General features: G+C 36.1%; 1 protein-coding gene across 5 annotated transcripts in view; it reads right to left on the reverse strand.

The window, feature by feature from the left end:
- Positions 1-12304, reverse strand: part of si:ch211-196i2.1 — a 143430-nt gene that overhangs the window by 94849 nt on the left and 36277 nt on the right. For all 5 annotated transcript variants that reach the window (XR_015520132.1, XR_015520131.1, XR_015520130.1 and 2 more), the window contains exons 2-4: positions 10821-10965; positions 9226-9384; positions 5270-5465 (exon numbers count right to left, since the gene is read on the reverse strand). Coding sequence is in view for 1 of the 5 variants with exons in the window: in XM_087300948.1 (XP_087157074.1) it covers positions 5270-5465; positions 9226-9384; positions 10821-10965 (500 nt within the window). In the remaining 4 variants the exon portion in view is untranslated. The remainder of the gene's footprint in view (positions 1-5269; positions 5466-9225; positions 9385-10820; positions 10966-12304) is intronic.

Consider the following 12304-nt stretch of genomic DNA (forward strand, 5'->3'; position numbering starts at 1 on the left):
TTGCACCATGCAGCCTTGCAATGCATTCCCACAACTTCATGCATTGGGTTAAATTAGGCTGTCCAATCTGTGTTCAGTCCCTCACCATGATTGAAACCCTGACAGGCAGTCAGGTATAGCCTAATACAAAGAGTAAACCAAAGCACTGTGGTGCAATTGAAATGTATCTAATGGTTTTTATATAAGAAATCGCAATACCCCGATTTAATACAAAACAAATTCGTCTTTAAATGATAATTCGAATTAATCGAAAAATAAAAAAAAACGCCTAGCCCTAGTATATTGGATTTTGCACATTTCAGTTCATTGCATTTTAATGTTTCCTTTGTGTGACCTTCGATCTGTTTGGTCTCTTTCTGAATGTGTTGTTTTATTCCACTAGTTGATGGTAAGGTATTTATTTTATCTCGTTTTGAACAAAATAAAAAGCTTCTGTGTCTCATAAAAAATCATGTCACTGAATTAACATCAATATTTTGGTATTGATATTAATATTGATATTTCAGCCTCTCCTAGAGCACCAAATAATGTTGTGATCATTTCTTTGCTTTGACTTGAGTATTGAAATGAGCATACTGAAATTAATATTGAGATTTTGGTCCCTTCACTCTTTAGGTGTGAGTAAATAACACACACACACACACACACACACACACACACACGTATATATATCCCTGCTTAAATAAATACACAACTAAGGTATAGTGCAGGCTGATAAATAATGAAATAAATAAAGTCACTACATGTATAAGTATACCGATACCCCAACACATTATTCAAAGCACAAAAAGCCGGAATATCAAGCAAGACCAAAAGTGACGGATCTACTAAACCGTAAGAGGGCAGATTAACCGTTTGCATGCCTGGGTCTCTCTTCATGGCCCTCTGGGTGTGGTCAAAGCATAGCGGCCGGATCTTCTGTCAATCAAACGGCCAACTTGGGCGAGTTGAAAGTGTCCACGGGCCTTTACGTGTCCCCCAGGCCCGCCTCGCACTCCCACGTCCTAGTACACGGTATTGTTTGCCGTTCTCGACATGATTTCCACACAGAAGGCGGAAAAGACAGGTCTGGCACAGCAATCCCCTTGATTGGTCGTTCGTTGCCGCAATGCATTCTGGGCAGCGCACTTCGCCCTTTAAAACGGCTACAAATGGAATAAAACTAAGATTTAAACAAGCCAAAATGACAGCACGTTCCTCGACGAGATGGGTGGCGTCTACCTTTGCAGTCTAGGCGACGGTTGAAAATGTGGCCTACCGTCGATGAGAAACAGCGTTCCTACCGTAGGTATAAAAGGCCGTGTGCGAAGCCGCTCGTTTACGGACCCTGGGTGCCAGAGCGGCTGTTCAAATTGAGCTCATCCAAAGTGACCCAAAACAAGCGATATCAATTGGCAACCAAGATTCGGCCTCAAGTTTCGGATCCAAATGCAGCCGATGGGGCCCGGGGCCACTTTTTATTTGTTTTAACACTTGTACCTTTTGTCGTCCTTGACTACAAGCTATGGTGGACCACACCTCCCAGCTGAAAAATCCATAAATCCCTGCATAAATAAAACAATAAATAAGTATGCAAATAAATAAGTAAATAAACGAATGAGTACATACATCCACAAATCCCTGCTTAAATAAATACACAACTAAGGAATAGTGCAGGCTGATAAATAATGATTTTTTTTTTATTATTTCTTTTCAATATTTTACTATTTCTCCAACATTGGTGCAATGTACTTGATCATTTATCAGGCCGCACTATTGATTGTTTCTATATTTATTTATGCAGGAATTGAGGGATTCCTCGATCGTTTCCTTGTCAGCCGGCAGAGGTCACTCTATAAAGCACGGGATTTTTTTCCCGCGGCCGGTACGGCGCCTCAGTGGCTCAATGGGTAGCGCGCTCGCTTCGCAACAAGAAGGACTCGGGTTCAAGACCCGACTGGAGACCTGCACTGTTGCAGCCTGGCTCGACGTGGGGACCGCATCTCTGGACTATCGCTTTCATTTCGCAATTTTCTTTTGCCTTTTCATAATATCAAATTTATACATGCGTGTTCAGAACGTTGTTGTTAGTAGTTAACGACAGAATTATTTTCACTTTTGACTCAACTAATCCCTTATGAAAACTGAGAGGCCACGAATTATTTTTCCTTTTGCCCTCAAATATGACACGTTTAATGACAATGATGACAAAATTCATATGTCGAAATAAACATGAAAAAACACATCAACTGCTTGCTAGGTTGCTATCGAAAATCCAGCATGTAATGCACATTTAAAATAAGGAATATTATACACAAATAATTTTAATACAAATCTTTTCATTTCAAAAACTCAAAAGACATGCATGTGTACGACACGAATGCACATTGAAAGAACCGGGGAAAAAACACTTTCACAATAACGATAACAAACCTTAATATTATATAAATTCTATTAATTATATAAACAAATTTAAGAGCTTTCCTTTAAACCACTTCAGCACTGCTGCATGTTTTGCTCCTTGTTGCTGTTGTTGTTCTAACATAATTTTGCCACGTTGAACTCAGGAGAGTCACACATCGGAGTAGATTGATGAATGGTCTTCTTTTACAGAAAACCCTCCCAATTTTAAGATGCATATGTCATATGGCTGGGCGATTTGGCAAATAAAAATCTAGATTTTTTTATAAAGTTTGACCGATTCAAGATTTCGATTTTTTTCCCCAACATGACTGAAGTAACATTATCTTTATAAGTAAATTGAAAAACTATCTGGTTAAGGACCATTGAATTTTAATGGCCATATAAATTGTTTCAATTAGGTTTATTTCTTTTTTTTTTTTTTTTTTTTTGCTTGTAGCAAGGATGAACACAAAAATCTTTTAACAGAATATATGAATAATAGCAGAATGATAGGCTGTTCCTAGCCTATCAAGAGCCTATCAATAGCCATAAATACGTAAGGCATACTCATTTTGTGTGTGTGTGTGTGTGTGTGTGTGTGTGTGTGTGTGTGTGTGTGTGTGTGTGTGTGTGTGTGTGTGTGTGTGTGCGTCTTTTATCACTGAAGCCGCTCTCTTCAAAAAACGAAGTTGCTTTGTCTGTGTGGCAATATTTCGGCTTTTAATCGAATGAAAAGTTAATTTAGATGAGCCAATATTTAAAAAATGCTGTGAAGTAACTGTAACGTGCGGCCACACATCGAATCTGAGACCTGATCTCTCGCTGTCACCCGCAGACAGACGCCACACAAGTCAAGTCGCAAAAGTAAGGCTGGTATACCTGAAAGGTAGAATAGCTGAAGCCGAAATCTGTCAAAATACAGCGCTGAAATTAAAAGGCATTAATGTTTTTTAGCCAAAAATATTTTTGTAAATATCTGTAAACGCAATCAGAGCCAATATGGAGAAAATGTACCGCCTAATAATTAGCTATAATCATTATAATAAAATGAAAAAAAAAAAAAATCATTGCATTTTTCGTTTGATAGAAAATATACAGAAAAAAAGGATGGCTTAGTTTGTATTAATGTGTTTTAATATTAATAAAAAATATGCTTACTCCATTTATAGCTACGCCGCCAACAGACAAGCCATTCAAAAATTATTATTTCACTGTGTACAAGGTTATTGTTTATATTTTTTCAATAAAAACTAAACGTAGCATGTCTCCCTATCATTTAAAACATGCAATTCATAACACACTAGAGCTGTAAGCCTATAAGCAGTGTGTAAACATCAGGGCGGTGTTGGTTAAAGCGCACCACGGTATTATACTCCAATACCTCCGAGGGAGAATATGTTACCCAGTTTTAAGAATAAAAGGCATTTTAAAATAAGAACAAGTAACAAATAAAATCTGGTCCCGTGGACTTTAGCATCTGTTATCTTGCCAGTGTGTGCGGCGAGTGTGTAGCGCTCTTTTGCAGCGCATCTCAACTCCCGGTTTGTGAGAGAGAGAGAGAGAGAGAGAGAGAGAGAGAGAGAGAGAGAGAGAGAGAGAGAGAGAGAGAGAGAGAGAGAGAGAGAGAGAGAGAGAGCGCGTGCGTAAAGAGCTCAAAGCCGGCATATAACCAAAAGCAAGATCATGTCGTTAAAAATATTCCGTTAACAATATTTATCAAAATATTTATATATTTACATGGTGTTTATTGAGATTGTGTGATCTGTATAGGCTGATCTTTACAGAAGCCAGCCTGAGCAGCCGATCAGCGCGGTTCAAACTATAAGATCGGCGCGGTTGTTTAACATGGCAGACTTTTCCGTCCTTCATACGTGTAGAGAGATCGAGTTTATCGACATGATTAGGGAATTTGTCTTGACAATCCACACAGACGTGACTTAATAAAGCGTGAATTCATGTAGGATTTTACTTGTTGCTAGAATGTAAATCCCCTCGTCAGGCAGTGCTGGAATAGCGAAGTGGATCAAAGCGCGTTTGATCCAACGTATTAAAAAGACAAAAATACACAACTTAAGATAAATGCTTGTATTTGTTGTAATTGCACCATGCAGCCTTGCAATGCATTCCCACAACTTCATGCATTGGGTTAAATTAGGCTGTCCAATCTGTGTTCAGTCCCTCACCATGATTGAAACCCTGACAGGCAGTCAGGTATAGCCTAATACAAAGAGTAAACCAAAGCACTGTGGTGCAATTAAAATGTATCTAATGGTTTTTATATAAGAAATCGCAATACCCCGATTTAATACAAAACAAATTCGTCTTTAAATGATAATTCGAATTAATCGAAAAATAAAAAAAACGCCTAGCCCTAGTATATTGGATTTTGCACATTTCAGTTCATTGCATTTTAATGTTTCCTTTGTGTGACTTTCGATCTGTTTGGTCTCTTTCTGAATGTGTTGTTTTATTCCACTAGTTGATGGTAAGGTATTTATTTTATCTCGTTTTGAACAAAATAAAAAGCTTCTGTGTCTCATAAAAAATCATGTCATTGAATTAACATCAATATTTTGGTATTGATATTAATATTGATATTTCAGCCTCTCCTAGAGCACCAAATAATGTTGTGATCATTTCTTTGCTTTGACTTGAGTATTGAAATGAGCATACTGAAATTAATATTGAGATTTTGGTCCCTTCACTCTTTAGGTGTGTGTAAATAACACACACACACACACACACACACACACACACACACACACACACACACACACACACACACACACACACACACACACACACACACACACACACACACACACACACACACACACACACACACACACACACACACATACAAACATAACTTTGTTTGCAAACTGACCTCAAAAGGGGTCTCAAACCCCTCAATGATTCCTCCCAACATAACCAGGCCATCAGTGGAGATTTCCAGACCGCCCTTATAGGCCCATTCCACACTCTCCACCATGGAGCAATCCACATACAATGCCAACCGACTCGAGGAAACGCTGACTGCCATATGGTGCCAACCTCCATCAGACAGTACTCCCACGGGGAATCTGGAAATGACAAGAAACGTTTTGACTTTATCAAAAGGTCTGAAAAAAATAGTTCTAACAAACAGGATTTTAATAAACATGCACATACAGTTGAAGTCAAAATTATTCTGTTTAACAGAGCAAGGGATTTTTCACAGTATTTCTTTTTTTTCTTCTGGAGAAAGTCTAATATGTTTCAAAAGCAGTTTTATTTTATTTTTTTTAAACCATTTTAAAGGTCAAAATTATTAGCCCTCTTAAGCAATATTTTTTGATCATCTACAGAACAAACCACAGTTATACAATAACTTGCCTAATTACCTTAACCTGCCTATTTAACCTATTTAAGCCTTTAAATGTCACTTTAAGCTGAATACCAGTGTCTTGAAAAATATCTAGTAAAATATTCAGTACCGTTATCATGGCAAAGATAAAACAAATCAGTTATTAAACGAGTTATTAAATCTATAATGTTCAGAAATGTGTTGAAAAAAATCTTCTCTCTGTTAAACAGAAAGTGAGGAAAACATATACAAGGAGGATAATAAATCAGCAGAGCTATTGACTCTGACTTCAACTGTACATAAATCAGCCATTAAAAATGTAGTACCTTAGCCATTTAAAAATACATTAAAACACGTGCAAAAGTGGCAAATTTACTGTTCCGGCCACACACACAGTTTCAGAAATACACAGTAATTTGTTTGTTTTTTGGAATTTGATGCAAAGATGATATGATACAAATTAAAGCTTTATAAAAATTCATCATTCATTCATTTTCTTGTCAGTTCAGTCCCTTTATTAATCAGGAGTCGCCAAAGCAGAATGAACCGTCAACTTATCCAGCACTTTTTACGCAACAGATGTCCTTCCAGCTGCAACCCAAAACTGGGAAACACCCACACATTCTTGCACACACTCACATACACTATGGCCGATTTAGCTTTATTTACCTGTACCGCATGTCTTTGGACTGTGGGGGAAACCAGATTAACCAGAAGAAACCCACGCAAACATGGAGAGAACATGCAAACTCCACACAGAAATGCCAACTGACCCAGCCGAGGCTTGAAGCAGCGACCTTCTTGCTGTAAAGGGATTGTGCTGTATAAATGTACATATATTTAAGACTGTTAAATGCTTCATCACTGTCTTGAAAAGTGAACAGAGTGCATAAGTGGGCTGCACCTGGTCAGTAGCTGGATGGGAGACCACATGGGAAAGCTAGGTTGCTGCCAGAAGTGGTATTAGCAAGACCAGAAGGGGGCACTCAACCTGCATTATGTGTGAGTCCTAATACCCCAGTATATTGATGGGGACTATACTGCTATATGGCTAAGTGAGCGCTGTCCTTTAGATGAGACATTAAACTGGGGTCCTGACTCTCTGTGGTCATTAAGAATCCCAGGACGCCCTTCAAAAAAAAAAAAAGAGTAGAGGTTTAACCCTGGCATCCTGGCCAAATTTGCCCACTGGCCTCTGTCCATCATGGCCTCCTAACCATCCCCATATCATGATTGGCATAATTGTCTCCTCCCCACCAATCAGCTGGTGTGTGGTGTGTGGTCTGGTGCACCATGGATGCTGTTGCTTCATCCAGGTGGATGCTACAAATTGGTGGTGGATAAGGAGATCCCCCCAAAATATATGTAAAAAGCTTTGAGGAATTATTATTATATATATATTTATTATTATTATAATATATATATATTATTATTAATAATATATATTATTATTATAATATATATATATATATATATATATATATATATATATATATATATATATATATATATATATATATAATTACATACAAATGAAGTTCTGCACAAGACTTTTGGCCAGCGGAGAAATTAAAATGGTCGTGCCCAACTGAGTCTGGTTCTCTCAAGGTTTTTTTTCTTCACTCCCATCAGGTGAAGTTTTTTTTTCCTCTCCGCTGTCGCCACTGCCTCGCATGGTTCAGGATTGGTAGAGCTACGCATCGATGAATTTGCTCTTCAGTGTTTGAACTCTCAGTAATGATTAAATCACACTGAACAGAGCTAAACTGAACTGAACTGAACTTAAACACTAAAACCTGAACCACACTGTTCCAGTTACTATGACCATTTATGTGAAGCTGCTTTGACACAATCTACATTGTAAAAGCGCTATACAAATAAAGCTGAATTGAATTGAATTGAATATATATATATATATATATATATATATATATATATATATATATATATATATATATATATATATATATATATATATATATATATATATTTTATATATAAAATTAAATTATTTCTGTGTTATTTCTTTGAAAAGCCCTGGGTTAGACAAAAGGCATGTAAAGCACCAGAGAACAGGGATTTTCAGAAGAACCCAGGGAAAGCAAAATCCATTAAATTTCCTGGCATCGAGAGACACAACACTTCCTGTCTCTGTAATGACAAATCACTTTTTTGATGTATGCAAGCTTAAACTAAACAGAAAACCATATGAGAATACAGTCAGAACATTATGGCATTGTTATGTCACCTCGTGATGAACGAGAAGCCCGGACAGGTAAAACGGGAGTGTAAAAATCCATTTATTTTGTCCTGCAGGTGGGTAATTAGGCGACAGGTCCAAATATTAGTTTTTAGAAGCCACGAGTTGAATCCCATGCCTCATTTATACGTCTCGACTGAAAGGCTTGGCTTAAGTCACAGAAATATAGGTTTAATTTATCAAAGAGCTCCTCAACACAGTGGGGTCTGTGCTTGTGTTTAAGATTACCCACTGGCCAAAACTAATACTTTCATGACATGAATAATGAGGATACGATGAGGATGGTTTTGTCATCATGGAAGAGGAACAAAGGAGGTCAATGACTTTAAAAAGCAAGCAACAGAAAATAAGAGAGAAGGAGGAGGATAAACAGACTGTGGTTACATAACAGGATTCGCTGAGATGTGCCTTTTTAATTATCTTTTTTCCTGCCAAGATGATGGCTTTGGGACCAAAGAATGAACCACAAAATCATCAAGACCACAAAAGCAATTGAGTTTTCAGACGGTTCCTTTTAATCCCCATTTTGGAGTGATTCAACACTAGCAATAATGCAGCCTTGTCTTTTTTCCAAGTGCTCTTGTCATATGTTTTCTTAATCATTTGGATGGTTGATCTGAAATAAAAAAGTAAATAATAGGAAGAAAAGAAAGAAAGACACGGTGGATCAGTGATTAGCACTGTCACCTTACAGCAAAAAGGATGCAGGTTTGAGTCCCTGCATGAGTTTCCCTCCGGGTGCTCTGGTTTCCCTCACAGTCCAAAGACATGCAGTATATGTGAACTGAATAAACTAAATTGGCCGTAGTGTTTGTGTGTGAATGAGTGTGTATGGATGTTCTCCAGTGCTGGTTTGCAGCTGGAAGGCCATCTGCTGCATAAAACATATGCTGGATAAGTTGGCGGTTCATTCCACTGTGGCGAACCCTGAGTTTCTCAGTTGGGGCAGTGTGATTATAGTAATGGTCTACAATGAGCATTTAACATATATTGGATAGGGAAAAATCCTGAAAGATTAGTCCTGTTAGATTTTTTTTTCTCAGATATTCTGTCATATCAAGCACCTTCTAGAACCTAAAGTAGTCCTACGCTATAAAAAGACGCAAAAGCTGAGGTTGAAATCTGAGATATTGTTCACATATTAAATATTTCTTTATTTCAAGAGTTCACACTTAGCTGATGATTGATTATTAAGCTTGTTTGGCATGCAGAGGAACTTTAATTAGTGAAGACTTACTCGTAGTGTCGCTGTTGAGTGCTGATGAAGCTAAAAGTGTAGGCACTGATGCGGATCTGCAGAAGAATGTGTCCATCTGGACAGAGGAAGGTCAACACACTGCGGTCTTCAGACTGAGAGCTGCGCAGATGCAACAGCAAACTGAACTCATCACCAAAACTGAAAAGAAATGAGAGAAAGAGTGAAAAATTATATTACAGCACACTGCAAAAAAAAATAAAAAATGCTTTTCTTACTTACAGTTTTTGTCTTGTTTCTAGTCCAAACATTATTTTTATTTTTGGAAATAATGAGACAAAATTAGCAATGGGGTAAAGAAAATAATAATATTTCAAAGCAAAAACAAGATTGTTTTGCTTACCCCATTGGCAGATTATTTTGCTAGGAAATATTTTTATTTGTATGGCTTTTTATTTGTTTGTTGTTTATTTGTATAGATTTTATTTGTTTGTTGTTTATTTGTATGAATTTTTATTTTTATTCTTTATTTGTATGGCTTTTTATTTGTTTGTGGTTAATTGTATTTTTTTTATTTGTATGTTGTTTATTTTTATGGATTTTATTTGTATGTTGTTTACTTGTATGGTGTTTGTTTGTATGGCTTTTTATTTGTATGTTGTTTATTTGTATGGTGTTTGTTTGTATAACTTTTTATGTATGTTTTTTATTTTTCATAGCTTTTATTTGTGTGATGTTTATTTGTATGGTGTTTGTTTGTATGGCTTTTTTATATTGTTGTTTTACGTAAATATTAAATAATATTTTTATTTTCTGTAGGTTATGGATAAATATGGTAATTCTAATAGTTTAATAACATATAAGATTTTAGAAAATCACCAAGCCCCATGGTCTTGCGACCCCCCACTTTGGGAACCACTTGTTAAGAAAATGTTTCTTGATTTAAGATTTTTAAAATTTATTTATTTTTTTAGATATTTTGACTAGAAATAAGACAAAAACACAAAGTCAGAAAACATTTTTGCAGTATACCCTTTTTAATTCAATTAAACTAAATTCAACTCGGTTCAATTCAATTTAAGTCAACTTAATTTTATTTATATAGCACAATTTTCACAATAAATATTTTAAAGCAGCTTTACTTTAAGTGCATCTAAAGCTTCCAAAACAGCATTAAATGCACACATTGCATGATAATCAATCAGAAAGAGTTAAGGTGTTTAATATACGGTGGACAGTACAGCGATCAAGCATATACATAGCCTGCAGTTATATAATATATACATACTCAGAAATAGAGGTAGAGAAGCCATCACTGGGGCGGTACCTTTTCAAAAGGTACACTTTGGTACCTTAAAGGAACATTTTTATACTTTAAGGGTTAACTTTTGTACTTTTAAGGTACTATGTGGCACACAATTGTACTTTTCAGGTATAAATACTTAAGTACAAATGTGGACCTGATAGGTATTAAAGGTACAGCCGCAGTACCTTTTATTCTAAGAGTGTAATGTACTTTCAAAGAAGTGATATCTATGTATATATACAGTAATGCATTTTCAATGACGTGAACAGCAAACTAATTAAGAACAAGGAGCTTCAATAAAGTTTAAAAGAACATTAGTCAGTGTAGATACCTGTATCCGAACACCTGCCGTAGTGGGACAGAAAGTGTTGAGTACTGGCCTACATGCAGAACTGGACACCTTTTGCTTTCATGCGTTACCGATGCATTACTGTGATTAGCAACCTGCCATAGATGATCAAGAAGGTCGATTGCATCTGCCATTAAAAAGAGAAAAAAAATTAGGCGGATTGAAGCACATTTTCATCAAAACTTCAGCATTTTTCCTTAAACATGGAGGGTGGTGAAAAACACAGGACAACTATGTCTAACCTAGATTGCATAATTTATCCCAGAAACATCTGTTTTGGATAGAGCAGCAGGTACAGATGAGAGTCGAGCCTGTAAACAAAAGCCTCTGTTGTCTAGGTGCATTTTTTCAGTCTTATTCATTAGCTCTGTTGAGGTCTTATAGCAACTCTGAGGTAAGTCTGTGTGAGAGCAGTCACTCAGGAAATCAGTTCACCGTACTGAGAAACAGACCTGTTCAGGCCTTTCATTAAACGTTTAGTGGGTCATAACAAGTCAGCTGGTCTTAAACGGTGCAGTTGGAACCCATAGTACCCTCCATTGTGTTCTCCTCAACATGCTCATTTCCTGCGGGTTCTGAAGGTCTTAATTTGCAGAGTATACTGTGTGCTTGCTCATGTTTTTGTGTATGTGCATGTGCAGATTGCAGGCTTGTGTTTTAGTGTGCAGCGCTGTGCAAAATGAGACAAATAAATCTGGCTGAATGCTGCATTTAATCAAACGAGTGACTCAGACAACACAGCCTGCAATGAGTAAATCTGAAATGCACCTGGCAGGGCAAATAGTTGACTCTGAGAACTGATTCATCACAAGAGACTTTGGGTCATAGTGTAGATGTTTATTAAAAGACGGAATGGAATAAACAGTTAAACTTAAGTTAAATAAAAAATACATATAATCCAAAACATTAATTTTTGACATAATATTAATCTACCATGAGATTATGATAATATTATAATAGGTTGATGGTCACTTTTAAATTAATGATCATGTTAATAATTTCATGTAATAATTTGAAAATTTTTTTTAAATATTTTTGTTACAAAAACACACTTAACTTCTATATATATTTTTAAAATTTATAATATATTATAATAATATAATTTTATCATATTAATTCACTTATAATCTATTTACTTAATATTACACTTAATATATATATATATATATATATATATATATATATATATATATATATATATATATATATATATATATATATATATATATATATATGTGATGTGTAGGTTAGTTTTATGATAGATTTATGTGCCTTTGGAAGCTTCAAAAACATCATTATACAGCATGGAAGAGTTATGATTACAATTAAAACTAGCATATGTTATTGCATTTAGATAATCAATAATAGGCAATGCAGTGGCGCAGTAGTAAATGCTGTCGCCTCACAGCAAGAAGGTTGCTTGGCTGGGTCAGTTGGCGTTTCTGTGCGGAGTTTGCATGCTCTCC

This window comes from Danio rerio, chromosome 21 (assembly GCF_052040795.2).
Source record: "Danio rerio strain M-AB ecotype USA chromosome 21, GRCz13ab, whole genome shotgun sequence".
Lineage (NCBI taxonomy): Eukaryota > Metazoa > Chordata > Actinopteri > Cypriniformes > Danionidae > Danio > Danio rerio.